The sequence below is a fragment of the Garra rufa genome, chromosome 12, assembly GCF_049309525.1.
Source record: "Garra rufa chromosome 12, GarRuf1.0, whole genome shotgun sequence".
NCBI classification, from domain to species: Eukaryota; Metazoa; Chordata; class Actinopteri; order Cypriniformes; family Cyprinidae; genus Garra; species Garra rufa.
In genome coordinates this window covers 18465815-18482902 of record NC_133372.1, presented here as the reverse complement: position 1 = coordinate 18482902, position 17088 = coordinate 18465815, and the positions used below count along the sequence as shown (strand labels likewise).

The 17088-nt window shown below is 37.4% G+C and overlaps 1 protein-coding gene across 2 annotated transcripts in view; it reads right to left on the bottom strand.

Moving 5' to 3' along the window:
• The window catches only part of LOC141346487 (probable ATP-dependent RNA helicase DDX5), a 63569-nt gene extending 47118 nt beyond the window's left edge, over window positions 1-16451 (bottom strand). For both annotated transcript variants that reach the window (XM_073851362.1, XM_073851361.1), the window contains exon 1: window positions 16295-16451. Coding sequence is in view for 1 of the 2 variants with exons in the window: in XM_073851361.1 (XP_073707462.1) it covers window positions 16295-16335 (41 nt within the window). In the remaining variant the exon portion in view is untranslated. The remainder of the gene's footprint in view (window positions 1-16294) is intronic.
• Between the last annotated feature and the right edge of the window lie 637 nt (window positions 16452-17088).

Genomic DNA, 17088 nt, shown 5'->3' with positions numbered 1-17088 from the left:
GAACCTTCTACTTAGCCTAACATTAATCTAAGTCTACACTGTAAGGAGTGTTAGTTGGTGAGATTTAGTTGCTTATAGTCAATAGAATAGAATATAATGTAAAAAATAAATCTAATATGATATAGTCCATTACAAATGAAGTAGATTTAATATGGTGTCTATTGTGTGTTATAAATCATAATCTTAAAAGTTATAACCTCTAATATTTAAGTATTATAATGTATGATATTTGTTGTTATGAATATTCATTGGATGATATAATATATTATATTATACGTTTTTTTTATAATGCATTATGCGTTCATTATAATGCCTTAGAAATACCCTTATAACAGGGGCTTCATAGAAAGTGTTACCAAATCAGTGAGAGACAAACAAAACATTTCATAATTTTTCATAAAAAAAATAAAATAATGCTTTTTAGTGTTTATTTTAAAATTATTTAAAAGTATTCTGAAAGTACAGTACATAACAACTGCAAATGAATCTATGCATTCGTTTCTTTGTTGTACATTATGAATGAGCAGAATAGCTTTAGAGGTAAAAATATTCCTTATCATACGAGGACCTCTGGTGTTCATGCCTTGTATTACAGTTTTCATTTCTCTCTTTCACTTCTGGATACTTTTAATGTTTTTGGGGCCTCTGAGCATGATAAAATTTTGATACCAAGCGTATTTTCTAAGAATGATTTGTTCTTCATATATACAAAGTTTTGAAGAGTTGGTATTAGGCACTTTAAAGATATATGAAAATTAATGCTACTTTTTTTACTGTGACTTTAAAAAATCACCACATCAACACCATTCAAGATATCCCAAATCCGCTCACAATTTAGCATTTTGAGTATATTCTTATCATGTTGACAAAGTTTGGTGTGAACTTCTTGTTTCTGCTTTGTTTAGTATGATTTTATTTACAGCCTGAATTTTCCAAAAATCCACATTCAAATAAAAATAGCCAACTTCCTGTTTATTATAGCTAATGAGTGTTAATTAGAAAGTTGTCCGGATTGATGAGAGCAATATACGTACCAAGTTTGGTGACTGTAGGCAAAACTAAACCCCCAACTTTTGTCAAAAGGTGGCGCTATAGAGTGCCTCCTCCACGCCCATTTATAGGCTTTTATCAGTGTCTAAATATCATTAATACAGATGTGTGTGTTGAGTTTCATGAAATTCCAAGTATTTTAAGTGGCTCGAAAACACAAAAAACTAAAGTTAAAGTTTGACACATTGCCATGGCAACATGATAAAAGTTATCGATAATGCCCTTCACAGATTCTCATCAGCCGTGTTTCGACATTATTGGGATGAAGTTTAAAGCAAATTGAGTAAAATTAAGAGGCTGATTTAAAAGCATTTAGAAAACGTTGCGCTTTCTGCTGCCAGTTGGTGGCGCTATAACTTTGACTCATAATAGTCACATCTCTGTGACTGGCATCATACGTTGAACAAACTGCTGAAGTTTGGTCAAAATCAGACAAAGTGTGTTAAAGTTATTAGACACTTCCTGTTTCTCATTTCTCGCCATAATTTTGTCGCCCCGCCACGGCCAAACCGTTTGAAATATCAAAATTCCCCTGGCAATTTTGTTTCCCCAATGTCTTGAGATCATGCTGACCGAGTTTGGAGGCCATCGGTGGAAAGGCCTTGAAGGAGTATTTCAAATTCCATTGCATGCGCTTTTTAGACATCCCTGAATAGCTGACTTCCTGTTGGGCGAAGCACGGACTTTGAGCATTAGAGTTGTTCGGCTCGATGAGGTCTATGTGTATGAATTTTGATAAATATAGGTCAACCGGTGTGTGCTCCAGAGTCCCTCAAAAGTTGAAATTTTTAACGCTGTGCCACGCCCCCCCCAGGTGACCCCCCCATGTCAAAGTTTGTCCGGCCCTGATGGCCGCAGGTTCCAATGCGTGTGCAAAGTTTCAAGAGTTTTCGTGTATGTTAAGGACCCCGAAATCCCCCAAAACATTGATGAAATAATAATAATAATAATAATAATTAAAGCTGCGAGCAGCGATGAACGGGCCCTCGCACCCGGGCTCACCGCCGACCGGTGGCTTCAGGAAAACAGCAAACGGTGGGCAGTATGCTTTTAATACAGTAAATGTAGGAGAAATATGTCAAAGTCACTTAAATGTGCCAAACTTGCCGCTGCCAGCTGGTGGCACAATGCCTATAACTGATTATTGGCATGTAGATGTGTTCAGGCCACCACTATTATCAAACATATGAAGTTTGGTGCAGATTGACCTTGGCATGTTTGAGTTAGTGAAATATATGAGATATCCTGCTGCCAACAGGTGGCGCTATGATAATATCTGAAAATTGGTCTTTAGGTGTCTTCAGGCCAGGACTCTTACCAAACCTGTGAATTTTGTGGCAGATCAGACATTTTCAGGCTAAGTTATAACCACTTCTATGTCTATGCAGAAACATCAAACTTTGTCAGGCCACCACGGACATGCCCTTTAATGAAAACTCAAGATCTTCACAATTTAACATCTCTAAGGCTTCAAGATCAGACTGACCAAATATAATGTTGATTTAACTAAATGCAATCAATGCAAGGACTTCAGATAAATGCCAACTGTGAACCAGTATGCTACAAATGATGATAAGAACATGATTCATGATGATAGCAAAATGTTATTATTGCTTCCTTTACATCCACCACTTCTGCTTAAATGTCATTGTTACCTATCTGTACAATTTTTGTGTGGATATTGCTTTGCTGGTGACTCCTGTTATAAGACATCACTCTTAAGTGCTACATAACTAAGAATCAATAAGGAAGACGGTGCCCAGTTGGCACATGCATTCACAGTAATCCTCTGCTAGTTTGGATTTTAAGTTTACAGAATTGAAAGGGTTACACTTTAAAATCAACACACAGACACATACACACAAAATATAAAATGTTGCCATCCAGTTTCATTTGTTAAAATTAACTATATTAGTTAACATGACCAATAAATAAATAGCATTTATTAATGTTAATTAATATTAAGCTAAAAAAAAGTATTCATATAAAGTTTATGTACTGTGAATTAACATGAACATGAACACAGTTCATGTGGGTGTACAGCAATACACAATAAAGTGCTCTATAAACTCTTCATTCTTTCAAAATATCTTTAAAAATCAAGTTTAGTATTTTAACGGGGTAATATATATATATATTTATAACTGATCTTAAAATTATGGTTTTCAGATGTTTTGAAGAGATAACAGTAACTTTTGTTTTGTTGTCAAAGTTTGTCATAATTTTTTATTATTATTATTTTATATTCAATAAATAACACTATGTAAATATTGTCTATCAATGAAGATAAATTGATCATGCTAAAAAGTTGTATTTTTTTTAAATCTTTTGCTACGTGACTGAATAGGACAAGTTCATGGTACAGTTAAGTAAAAAATAAATAAAAAACAACAACTGCAAAATACGAACAATGAAAGACAAAGTGACCCTTTATATTTTCTCAAAATATCAGACTCTCAAAGATCAGACATATTTATGTAATTAAAATACATATGTGCATTTTTTGTTCAAAGATGGTCTGTAGGATGGCTCTCTACTCTGTCACCCTCTCTGCCTCTCACCCCTCCCCCCTGCAATAATGAGCTTCTCTGTGCCTGACTGAACGCACACACATACTGTAGAGACATTCACCAGAGTGACAGCAGGTTTCTGAGTTATTTTTTTAATTTTCTTTAATTCATTGAAGCTTGTATAAAATTTATATTTCCAGCACTTGCTCAGAATGATTAGATCTCTGTGTGAAAAAAGTTTTAAAGAGTTTGGATGCTGCACTTTAAAGATATAAAAAATTAGGGTTATGTTTTTTACTATATCTTTAAAAAATCACCACGTCAACACCGTTCGAGATATCCAAAATCTGCTCGCAATTTAACATCTTCAGAATCTTCTCTTCATGTTAAAAAAGTTTGGTGTGAACAGCTGGTTGTTCTTAGGAGTAGTGTGAATTTGTTTACTACCTGATTTTTCAAAAAAATCCACCTTCAAATCAAAATAGCCGGCTTTCTGTTGGTCTTAGCTAATGAGTTTGATTTAGAAAGTTGTCCAGATTGATGAGAACAATATATGTACAGAGTTTGGTGACTGTAGGAAAAACTAACCCCCCAACTTTTGTCAAAAGATGGCGCTATAGAGTGCCTGCTCCACGCCCATTTATGACCTTTTGCCAGTGTCTAACTATCATTAATATTGATGTGTGTGTTGAGTTTCATGAAATTCTAAGCATGTTATCTGCCTCGAAAAGACAGGAATGTAATTTTAAAGTTTGACACGTTGCCATGGCAACAGCATTTGATTTATCATCGACCCCTTTACATATTCTTTATCGGCCGTGTTTTGACATGATTTTGATGAAGTTTAAAGAAAATCGAGTAAAATTAAGAGGCTGATTTCAAAGCATTTTGAAAATGACACACTTCCTGCTGCCAGTTGGTGGCGCTATAACTTTGACTCATAATAGTCACATTTATGGAATCGGCATCATACAACGAACAATCTGGTGAAGTTTCATCAGAATCAGGCAATGTGTGCAACAGTTATTAGACACTTCCTGTTTCTCATTTCTCGCCATAACTTTGTCGCCTTGCCACGGCCAAACCGTTCGAGATATCAAAAATCTCCTCGCAATTTAGCGTCCCCAATGTCTTGAGATCATGCTGACCGAGTTTGGTGACAATCCCATGGAATTCCTGGGAGGAGTACGTTAAATTCCAGAGCATGCGCTTTTTAAACAGCCCTAAATATCTCACTTCCTGTTGCGTGGAGCCCATGACATAGAGTACAAAAGTTGTTCAGCTCGATGAGTTCTATATGTGTACCGAGTTTCATATCAATACGCGCAAGTATGTGTGCGCAGTACATCAAGTTTTCAAACTGTGTTCCAGGGGGCGCTGTAGAGGCCCTGAACCACGCCCGGGTCCCAGCCTCTGTGGCGTCCGGACGACGGCAGATTCCGACGTGTGTGCAAATTTTCAAGAGTTTTTGAGTATGTTAAGGCCCCCAAAAGTGCCCCAACGGTTGAAAAAAAAAAAAAAAAAAAAAAAAAAAAAAAAAAAAAAAAAACCAAATTAAAGCTGCAAGCAGCGTTGACCGGGCCCTCGCCGACTGGCAGTCGCCATCCCGATAGCATCAGGAAAACGGTGCCCAGTTGGCACATGCATTCACAGTAACCCTTTGGACTAACCCTAACTGTCTCTCCTCCTGTCTGACTCTTTCTCTTGCCACCCATCCCCCCTCCACTTACCACACAAACACACACATAGAGTGCAGAGCAGAGTGAGATCAGATGTTTTTTAATTTTCTTTCATTCGTGGAGTTTTGTATAATTGTGAAATGAACTGTGTTTAATCAGAATGAATAGTTATTTGTATGAAAAAAGTTTCAAAGAGTTAGGATGCTGCACTTTAAATATATAATAAATCATTGAAAATTGAAAATGGAAAATGAAATTCTAGGCAGGCTATCTGCCTCAAAAACACAGGAAACAAATATTTGAATGTATTTTGTATTTTTATTTATTTGCCATGGCAACAGCATTTGATGCATCAGAGACGCCTTTACAGACTCTCATCGGCCGTGTTTTTACATCATTCTGATGAAGTTTGAAGAAAATCGAGTACAAATATATTGTTCGTTGTTCGTTCGTGTGTTAGTTCATTAACCATTGTTAACAAAAGAGACCCTATTTTAAATAGTTACCATGTTTTATGATCTACAACCATTTTTAAATATTATTTTAATGATCTATAAGCATCTGTGAAATAATTATAAACAAATATATTAAAAATAAATACATATTAACTTAGTTGATGTATTTGTTTCTCATTCTAATTAAGTGAACTGAGCAGTATAGTGTCATACTTATAAGATTTTTTATTCTATCAGTGAGATTGTATATATGTATATAAATCATATAATTTTTCCTTAAAAGATTAAAAAAAGATTTTAATGCTCTTTAAGCACCTATACAAAATAATTATGTAAAAGTACACTGACAGTACAGTATATATCAACTGATTCTATGGATTATTTTCATTCTTATACACTGAGAATGAGCTAAATAGCATTAGAGGTCAAACGATTCCTTATCTTATGAGGACCTCTAGTGTTCATCCCTGGTACTAGAGCTTTAATCTGACAATTTATATGACACTTTTAATGTTTTTGGGGCCTCTGAGCATGATAACATTTTGAAACTACACGTATTTCCTAAGAATTTCTTGTTGTTTATATGTAAAAAGTTTTGATGAGTTAGAATAATGCAATTTAAAGATATATGGAAATAACTCTCCATCTTTTTTACTGTTACTTTCATAAATCACCACATCAACACCGTTCAAGATATCCCAAAGCCGTTCACATTTTAACATCTTCAGTATCTTGGCACCATGTTGACAAAGTTTGATGTGCACTGTCTGATTCTGCTATGAGTGATATGAATTTATTCAGCTATATTTTTCCAAAAATCCACATTCAAATCAAAATAGCTGACTTCCTGTTGGTCGTAGCTAATGGGTGTAAATTCTTTGCAAAAAAAATCTGGTGAGCAAAAATTATTAGGCTGTAGTTAAGAACTGTTAGTTTTATGAACAGTTAGAATGTTTTGTATATGCAGACAAGGGCTTTATGATGGGCCTGATTTGAATTTAGAAAAAAAAAAAAAAAATTCTTAAACATGTTTGAAGTTCTTAATAGATTTCACTGTTGCACATTTAGTCTTTTTATTTTTTTACAGTAATGTGCATTTTGCAGTTTGTTTACATGGTGTACATTGGATGCACATATTTATGACTTCTTGTTACAGTATTCATTTAAAATAAAAGTTGTTTAAAATAAACAACTGTGCGCACCCTATTATTAATGTAGATGTGTATTTCAGTAATAAACTTAAGTAGGGGAGTTTTAAGTTACCAGCATTTATATCAAAATAGTGATCCCATGTCTGCAAAACTAACATTTTAAATGAAATATTGATAGCTAATCGATATCGAATCGAATTGAATCGAATCGAAACCATAAAAATAACAATCGAATCGAATTGCCAAATTGGTCACAATACCCAGCCCTAATTCACATCCTAATGAATAAACAACCAAGAGTTTAAATATTCCCTTCTATCTCCTCCTCTCTTTCCACCCATCCCCCCTCCCCACTGTCACCCTAACACTCAAAGAACACACACCCACTTACCACGCACACACATAAGTGCAGAGCAGAGAGGGATCAGATTTGTTTTTTAATTTTCATTAATTCATAGATCTTTGTATAATTATGAAATGAACGGTGTCTGATCAGAATGACTAGTAGTCTGTATGAAAAAAGTTTCAAAGACTTTGGATGCTGCACTTTAAAGATATAATAAAATTACGGCTATCTTTTTTTACTCCGATTTCAATCAATCACCACATCAACACCGTTCAAGATATCCTAAATCTGCTCGCAATTTAGAATCTTCGGAATGTTGGCATCATGTCAAAAAAGTTTGGTGTGAATTGGTTGGTTTTCCCGAGAGAAGTATATAAAATTCCACAGCCTGATTTTTCCAAATATCCACATTCAAATCAAAATAGCCGACTTCCTGTCGATCGTAGCTAATGGGTGTAAATTAGAAATGTTTCTGGCTTGATGAGATCAATATATATACCGAGTTTGGTGACTGTAGGACAAATTAAACCCCCAACTTTTGTCAAAAGGTGGCGCTATGGAGCGCCTGCTCCACGCCCATTTATGGGCTTTTATCAGTGTCTAAATATTATTAATACAGATGTGTGTGTGAAGTTTCATGAAATTCTGAGTATTTTAAGCGGCTCCAAAACACAAAAATCTAAAGTTAAAGTTTGACACGTTGCCATGGCAACATGATAAAAGTTATCGATAATGCAGTTCACATATTCTCATTGGCCGTGTTTCAACATTATTGAGATGAAGTTTGAAGCAAATTGAGTAAAATTAAGAGGTTGATTTAAAAGCATTTAGAAAACGTTACGCTTTGTGCTGCCAGTTGGTGGCGCTATAACTTTGACTCCTAATAGTCACATCTCTGTGATCGGTATCATAAGATGAACAAACTGCTGAAGTTTGGTCAAAATCAGACAAAGTGTGTTAAAGTTATTAGAAACTTCCTGTTTCTCATTTCTCGCCATAACTTTGTCGCCCCGCCACGGCCAAACCGTTCGAGATATCAAAAATCCCCTGGCAATTTTGCGTCCCCAATGTCTTGAGATCATGCTGACCGAGTTTGGTGGCCATCGGTGGAAAGGTCTAGGAGGAGTATTTCAAATTCCATTGCATGCGCTTTTTAGACATCCCTGAATAGCTGACTTCCTGTTTGGTGAAGCACGGACTGTGAGCACGGAAGTTGTTCGGCCCGATGAGGTCTATATGTGTATGAATTTTGGTGACTGTAGATCAATTGGTGTGCGCTCCAGAGTCCCTCAAAAGTCGCAATTTTTAACGCTGTGCCACGCCCCCCCCAGGTGACCCCCCCATGTCAAAGTCTGTCCGGCCCTGATGGCCGCAGGTTCCAATGTGTGTGCAAATTTTCAAGAGTTTTCGTGTATGTTAAGGGCCCCAAAATCCCCCAAAACATTGAAAAAAAAATAATAATAATAATAATAATAATCCTTAGAAAAACAATAGGGCCTTCGCCCTTTTGGGCTCGGGCCCTAATAATAATAATAATCCTTAGAAAAACAATAGGGCCTTCGCCCATTCTGGGCTCGGGCCCTAATAATAAACGAAGCAGATCCAATAGGGTCCTCACACCATCGGTGCTCGGGCCCTAATAAACAAATTAAATAAATAAAAAATACTATTAAACAAAAAGTTTACTATTAAACTTCAAAATGTTAGGAGCACCAAAAAACAAAAACAAAAAAACATGAAGAGCACCCAATTTCTTTTTAGTAGGCTAATGCACCAATCTTGATTCTTCATGGCCGATTCTGATTGCCGATGTTTTACAAGAAAATGGGCTGATTCTGAAAGCCTTTTTAAAATATATTTTACTGCCTAAGCAAGGGAAAAGAATGAATGAAAATATGAGTACATAAACGAGAAGTTTATTTTCTCTATTATAGGTAGCAATTTAAATTAGAGACAACCTCTGCATTTTTAAATAATCTACAGTATAAATAACAAAAAATAAAGGACACAGTTCTTTCTTAGTCGTGCAGACAATAAATGCAGCCATGATCAAAGTACACTACTCTTTCAATATTCAAAGTGCAAATAGAGACCGATTTTTTTCAAGCATGATACAGAGTTTAGACAACTACAAATCTTAATATAGCCCACATATTAATCAGGCATGTGATTGGCTGAGGACAAAAAAGCAGGAAAATATACTAATTAAACTTCAACTAAAACGGCTCGAAGTCCGGTAATGAACCCTGCGCACCAGCCGAGGTCCGGACAATTATATATAAAAACTATTTATGTTTTTTTTGCGAGACCAGGGTATCTGCAGCATATTTTATCTTAAATTCTAGATTTAATAAACATATAAATTATTAAAATGACTGTAAAAAGCATGATTTACAATTGAGATGCAGGTTTTACAAAACAAAAAAGATTTCTTAAATGATAAAATTCACATTCCAGCCTTCAAGAGTCAAAAGTATCAATTCTTATAATAATTTAAACAATTATTGTCAATCAAGTATTATATTAATTAACATATATTTTATTGTCGTAATTGTTTAAATTTGTATAACACATGATCTTGTCGATCCATCAGTTCACATTTACAACTCTACGTGTTTGGTGCTTAAAACCATGGACTGGTTTTTTTACATTGGTCTTTTTGACAACAGTAGACATAGGAGCTGATTAAAAATGTCAGATCATTCTCTTCCAGCAGGAGGCGCTATCAGAATGATACACAAAACAGCGCCGCAGATGACTTTGATACGCGCAGCGCTCATATTTATTCAATGGATAACCTTATAAAGTTTAATCGCAATTCTTGCCTTTCAGTCCCCACATTTAAGACCACCTGAAATCATAATTAAGACTTTCTTAACCCCTAATAACTCTACAGTCATCAATAAAAATGAAAAGCTTTATTTCAAGAACCGACTTTCAAAAACCCTTAGCCTACACAAAAAACGTTTCTTTTTATTTTTCACAAGAGAAATATTAGGGAAGTAAATTAATATCAGCATATGAAGTATATTCGTCTATCATGGTCTCTTAGAGAATGTGCACATCAGATGCTGAAAGCGCTGTTTTTACTTTCACTTTAACATATGCAGTTTTCACGTTGCTAGTGTGATATCTATTGGCTCACCGTCGTGGTTTAAAATATGTATAAAATACAGTATAAAAAGATATATTTACAATATTTTGCGACGTAACCCCAAAATAATGCATTTTTCCATCAACGTTTTTCACTCATTGAAAGCTACATCTGTCTGCCGATCTCTGCTCTCCTCACTGCACGGAAGATTGCACCCAAACGCTGAACCTGGTGTGCTTAATATAAATGTATTTATTAGAAATAGCGTTTGCCATTTTTTTTTTTATTATGTCAAAAGCTTTCACGGTCCGCATGGACGCATCTTGCGGTTCACCCCGGATCTTATCAATCGACAACAAAGTCAAATTAGTAACTTATAGGTTATATATAGGAGCTTGACTGACAGGTGATCTGACCAATCATACTTCGCCATTTGCGAACCGTCGCAAAAAGTGACATAGGTCACATTTTCAGGTCGAAAAATCCGGAATTCCGGATTAATCCGGAAAAATCACATCCCTGATTAATAACAACCTAGATATTTTATGTAGCCTAATTTGCGCGCATTGTGGAGTCGCTCTCGAAACGCGGAGTATTAAAATTGTATTTGAATGCACGTGCGTGTTTTACTTTTGGTTTCGTTTTAACGACCGCGCGAAACTCTCAGCAGCGCAGAGCGTCCATTCTACAATACGAGAGATTACTTTAACAAAACCATTTGAAAGTGGGAGGACACAAACGGGATTTTGAAAAGCGTGTCCCCAGTAGGGCTGCACGATATATCGAAAAAATATCGTTATCGCGATAACAGTATACGCGATATTGGTATCGCAGAGAGTTGCGATAAATGACATTTAAATTATGTGCCAAACATTTGTACGCTGCATGCAAAGATTGTCCTTATTTGACCAAACAGATTTGGGCTTACTATCTTTATACCCGCCTCCCAAGAAGGTGCTATAATGCTATTGGCTAGACCGGGCCAAAAGGTGAACCTGGTGGCTCAGAGCAGAGAATGAAAAATAAATACGGCAGGAGTGTGAAGGGAGAACATGATAGCAGCGATGAACTTGTGCCTAAAAAGAACTGTACGTCTGAAATATACATGGCTCAAAATTGCGACCGTTTTGGTCGCATATGCACCCAAAATTTAATCTGCGCGACCTCAAATTATATTTAGGAGCATCTGTGCCAGCGCAAGAAATTGTTGTGGTGCGACTTAGTTTCATTTCTTTACAAAACTTTCGCTAGCCTAACTACTGCACAGACTGCTGTGAGCTGATACAGTGACAGGTTCGCCGTTCTCTCCAACATTACATAACCATTTAAAATTAATATTATTACCTTTAATGAAGATTTGAGATATTAGCTGTCAATCACTCTGTCACTGACACTGCGCTCCGCTGAACTAGGAACCGGCCGTTTTTTTTTTTCTATCAACCAACCTTTGTTCCTCTCAGCAGCCGAGTTCCACTCTCGCAGGGGCGTAATTTCCACTGGGCACACGCTTTTCAAAGTCCTGTTTGTGTCCTCCGACTTTCAGAAGGTTTTGTTAAAGTAATCTCTTGTGTTGTAGAATGCACGCTCAGCGCCGCTGAGAGTTTCGCGCAATCGTTAAAACGAAAGCTAAAGTAAAACGCGCACCCGCATTCAAAAGCAATTTTAATACCCCACGTTTAGAGAGCGACTCCCCAATGCGTGTAAATTAGGCTACATAACATATGCTGTTATTAGTATGAGGGCTGTAATAAGTTGTCTATAACTCTGAATCATACTTAAATTCGGTCTCTATATTTGCACTTGAGACTTGAAAGAGTTGCCTACTTTGATTATTGGCTGCATTTATCGTCTACACGACTAAGAAATAACTGTGTCGTTTATTGTTTGTTGTTTATACTGTAGATTGTTTAAAAATGCAGTGGTTGTCTCTAATTTAAATGGCTGTACCTACAATAGAGAAAATAAACATCTTGTTCATATACTCATATTTTCATTCATTCTTGTCCCTTGCATAGGGCGTAAAATAAATATATAAAAAAAGGCTTTCAGAATCAGCACATTTGATTTGCTTGTCAATCAGAATCAGCCATGAAGAATCAAGATCGGTGCATTACTAAAATTTTTTTTTTTGATGCTCCTACCTTTAAACTGTCCACAATAAAAAAATGGTCATATCACACACCTCTAATTGCAATGCAGTTTGTGCAGATCCAGAACAGAGATTAGCTGTGAAAAAAAAACAAAAAAAACGGCCGGTTTCCAGTTGAGCGGAGCGCAGTGTCCATGACAGGGAGTGATTGACGGCTAATATCTCACATCTTCATTAAAAGTAATATTATAAATATTAAGTTTAAATGGTTGTAATGTTGAAGAGAACAGCGAACCTGTCACTGCATCAGCTCACAGCAGTCTGTGAAAAGTTTTGTAAAGAAATGAAACCAATCAAATGTCATTTATCGCAACTCTCTGCGATACCAATATCGCGTATACTGCTATCGCAATAACGACAATTATTCGATATATCGTGCAGCCCTAATTTCTGAATGCCGTCACTAATCATTATTATCTCTGACAGCTTCAAGTGGGACGCGTATGGGCCACGCCCACGCTGAGGCAGTGTGCACAGAGCTGACTGCTCTCGCTACGAGAGCATTAAGTCTAGCAAAGCATTTTTTGAGAGCAATATGGCAATATATTCATGTGCCCACGCAACTATCCGCTTTGATAGCAGGCAAGTGAAACTCAACATTTTGAGCAGAGAGCAAGTTTACTCTTCTGTTTATCACCAGAGCGGGGTCCCCATATGGCAACCACCCACTCTAATTAATCCAACCCTTTGTCACGCGGGCCGAGGCCTGGCAGGCCATCCCTGGAGTGTCAGACAGGGTCTTGGGAATATTAAAACAAGGCTATACACTTCAATTCGCTCGAAGGCCCCCACGTTTCAGCAAGGACGCACACATCTTGCGCACCGAGGTGATGAATCGGTTGGCAAAGAAACCGTAGAAATGGTTTCCCCAGCCCAGAGTAAGTCAGGTTACTACAGCCCCTACTTCCTCGTCCCCAGAAAGGATGGAGGCCTAAATCCCATCCTAAATCTCAGATACCTGAATTGCGCCCCATGAGACGGCCATTCAGGAGGATTACACTAAAACAGATCCTCTCACAAGTGTGCCCAGGGGACTATTTCTGCTTTCTGGACCTGAAAGATGCTTACTTCCACATCCAGGAAGCCCCCCACCACATATGATTCTTCTAACATAACCTCGGCTCCCTGATATACAGGAAGAGTACTGCGTTGCTGTCCATTCTATGTAGCCACACGACTCAGTCGTCGCTTCAGTCGAAATAACCTGTGGATCCTATGGCGAAATGCCCGCTTATATAGCCAGAAGGCCCCACCCTCTCTGGCTCAGGTTTGTGCAGCTCCACTGCCGAGGATTGGTTCGTTTTTAATTCACTGCACGAACCAATGGCCATGAAGTTACACTGCGTTATTGAAAAGGCTTCAGTCATCGGAGAAAAGGATTTTCCACATAGCATCTTAAGCAGACGCAGAACTCGTTCCTGTATCTCAAGCCCCAGTCACACTAGACTTTGAGCATGCGAAATTCCTTCGGATGCTGCTGCAACGGTCGTGATATGACGTCATGCTCTGCAGCTTCTTTTTTAAAAGTGAAATTCAGCAAATGACACTAATAATACATTTAAATGTAAAAAACATACAATCTACTACACTTTACCGCAGTCCTGCAGTTTTAAATGTTTAAATTTAAGGTTCTTTTCATTCAGCTAGAGGTCATGCTGTGACGTATCGATCTCCTGTTGGTCGCACAGAGTCATGTGATGCGAATTCGTTGGTCAAAGTTCACCAAGTTTGAACTTTCAAAGGCAGCGAAATGCGAAAATATTTCGCATGGGCTTGTGTTTCCGGTCTAACGCATTCGCATGCGTATGAATGGAAGTCAATGGAACGAAAAGTGCAGTGTGACCGCACCTTCAGGGAACCGAGGTTATGTAACCTAGTAAGATTGCAGGGTGTATTTTGAGTTTCAGCATGAGAGCGCCCTCTAGCCTTAAGATGGAGATTTAGTAATGATCACAGAACTAGTGATGGGAAGTTCGGATCATTTTACCGACTCAGATCTTTGAGTCTCGTTCAGCAAAATGAACGAATCTTTTTTCCAAGTCATTTCGTTCATTTTAGCAAAATATAATTAAAAAGCTACGTGTTACTTCCATAACACATGTACTGCTTATACAAACGTTGATCACACTACAAACAAGACAAAACTATAATGCTATTAGAAAAAGAAAAGATTAATTCATTGTTTACCTGGGTCTTCAGTCTATGATTAACTCCCTCACCTCTATCTGTCCGGGTTTGAGTCGTTCGTTCATCACGTGACAGCCTCATATGCTTTACTTATGCTGCCTGAGCCAGAAAGAGAATAGATTCGTTCATCTCTCGAGTCATCGGGTTTGAGTCGTTCGTTCATCACGTGACAGCCCCATAAGCTTTACCTATGCTGCCTGAGCCGGAAAGAGAATGGATTCGTTCATCTCTCGAGTCATCGGGTTTGAGTCGTTCGTTCATCACGTGACAGTCCCATAAGCTTTACCTATGCTGCCTGAGCCGGAAAGAGAATGGATTCGTTCATCTCTCGAGTCTTCGGGTTTGAGTCGTTCGTTCATCACGTGACAGCCCCATAAGCTTTACCTATGCTGCCTGAGCCGGAAAGAGAATGGATTCGTTCATCTCTCGAGTCATCGGGTTTGGATCATTCGTTCATCACGTGACAGCCCTATACGCTTAACCTATGCTGCCTGAGCCGGAAAGAGAATTGATTAGTTCATCTCTCGAGTCCTTGGGTTTGAGTCATTTGTTCATAGTTGCGCAATTGCGCATGCGCGACTGAACGAATCACTCCCCGAGACGACTCGTACTTCCCGAGTCACATTAAAGATTCGTTCAAAATGAACGAATCGTTCAAGGACGACCCATCACTACACAGAACCATACTTCACTGACAAGATGCGCACATGAATATCGCAGCATTGCCTAATATCGATAGCAATATTACCACGATATATCATGCAGCCCTAGTGCCAACAAGGTGGTCTATTCACACTTATTGTGTAAATAGATACTCAACAATTAAAAGGCACCAGACTACAGAAAATGTTACAGACTGCATAGCTTCAGTTTATGGGGATGGGATGTGACAAAAGAACTATACAGATCGGGAGGTGAGGGAAACTAACAGACTGCATAATCTGAAACAATCGAATGAATAAAATATATCATCAAATTTGCATAAAAAAGTACATACTTTCAGGGCAACAGCAATGCACTCGACGCTTTTCTTACCTAGCCAAAGGGGAGGGGCTATTAAACTCTGATCTCTGCCACAAAATAACCTTTTAAACCACACAACATGATGGTTGAGTGCATGTCGCATTGTATTAGTGCATAGTGTATAGTACACCATTTTATTGGTACACAGCTAAGGACTTGAAATCCTGCGTCACATTTCACCCTGTTGCCATCTTGAATCTGACCAGCAGAAAAACAAAGAACTGACAGCAGAATGCGAACCCTACTATGTTTAAGGCTTGGCTTATGATATTTTAATTAACTAACATGGAATATACAAAAAACAATTACAAGCATAGTCAGAATGACTATTCATATGCACAAGGTCTGATAATATTCATGAGAAGTATTCATAAGACCCGCCAGGTGTAAGAAAGCACATCACCAAAATAATTTAAACAGATTATGTCTGAAGTGTCCAAAGGCATTAGTTTATCATAAGTATTTTAATATATAAACAAAAATAAAGAGCATAGTTCAGCGTTAAACGCATTATTTTGGTAATAAAATGACTTTGTTATCCACAGTGTGGGATAGTCATCCAATGTTTATTCTGTAAGAGGATTTTAATTACGCGAAACAGCGGTGTTAAAATACAGTAATTTACACAACAAAAGAAAGTCTTAGCTTACCCTCGGTCTCTGCCGCGTTCTCTATCTGAATATCCAGGCATGCTGTAAATTGTAATGTCAAGTCAGACAATATGAAAATAATGAATCCGATGTTGGTCGACAGAGCCGGAAAAGAAATGGCCACTTAAAAGCCGCTTGTTCGTGTGCAAGAAATATCAATGCGCATCAGAGGCACTGCTTTTTATTTAGGCGTTGACTATTTATTATTATTATTTTTTTTTTTTTTACTTTTTACTCATATCCAGGCATAACGTACTAAACTAATAGAAACAAGGCACGAATGTGGCCTTTTCTCTATAAAACACGAGGCATACTCTGCACTTTGTTGAACTATTTTCATGAGCGTAGCATTATGGGTGTAAGAATACATATAACATGAGAGAGAGGTTGTTGGTCTTTATTACGTCACCAACTTTTTTATTTCTTTATTTCGGTTATATGCATCAGTGTATAATTTAATTTAATTACGATCTATTTCAGGTACTATTTAAGCTATTCAACATTCTTAGTTTTGATGTGGAGTTTGTTTCTGGTTTCTGGTTTAGTTACGTAACGCATACGTCACTTGAATCTCAGCCAATCCGAGCGCGATACGCTTTTAAACCGCTGTTGCTGTTCAAGTTCTTAAAACATTATCTTCTCTCTCAGTGTATTTTCTTTCCCATCAGCTGAAGAAGTTCAGTTAGTAAACTGTGAATTAAAGTGTTTTTGTTTTTAAGCACAAAATCTGCTCGATGGGACCCGAAGAGAGGGGTGAGTTTGTGCTGCTGAGGTTCATATGTTTTCGTTAGCCG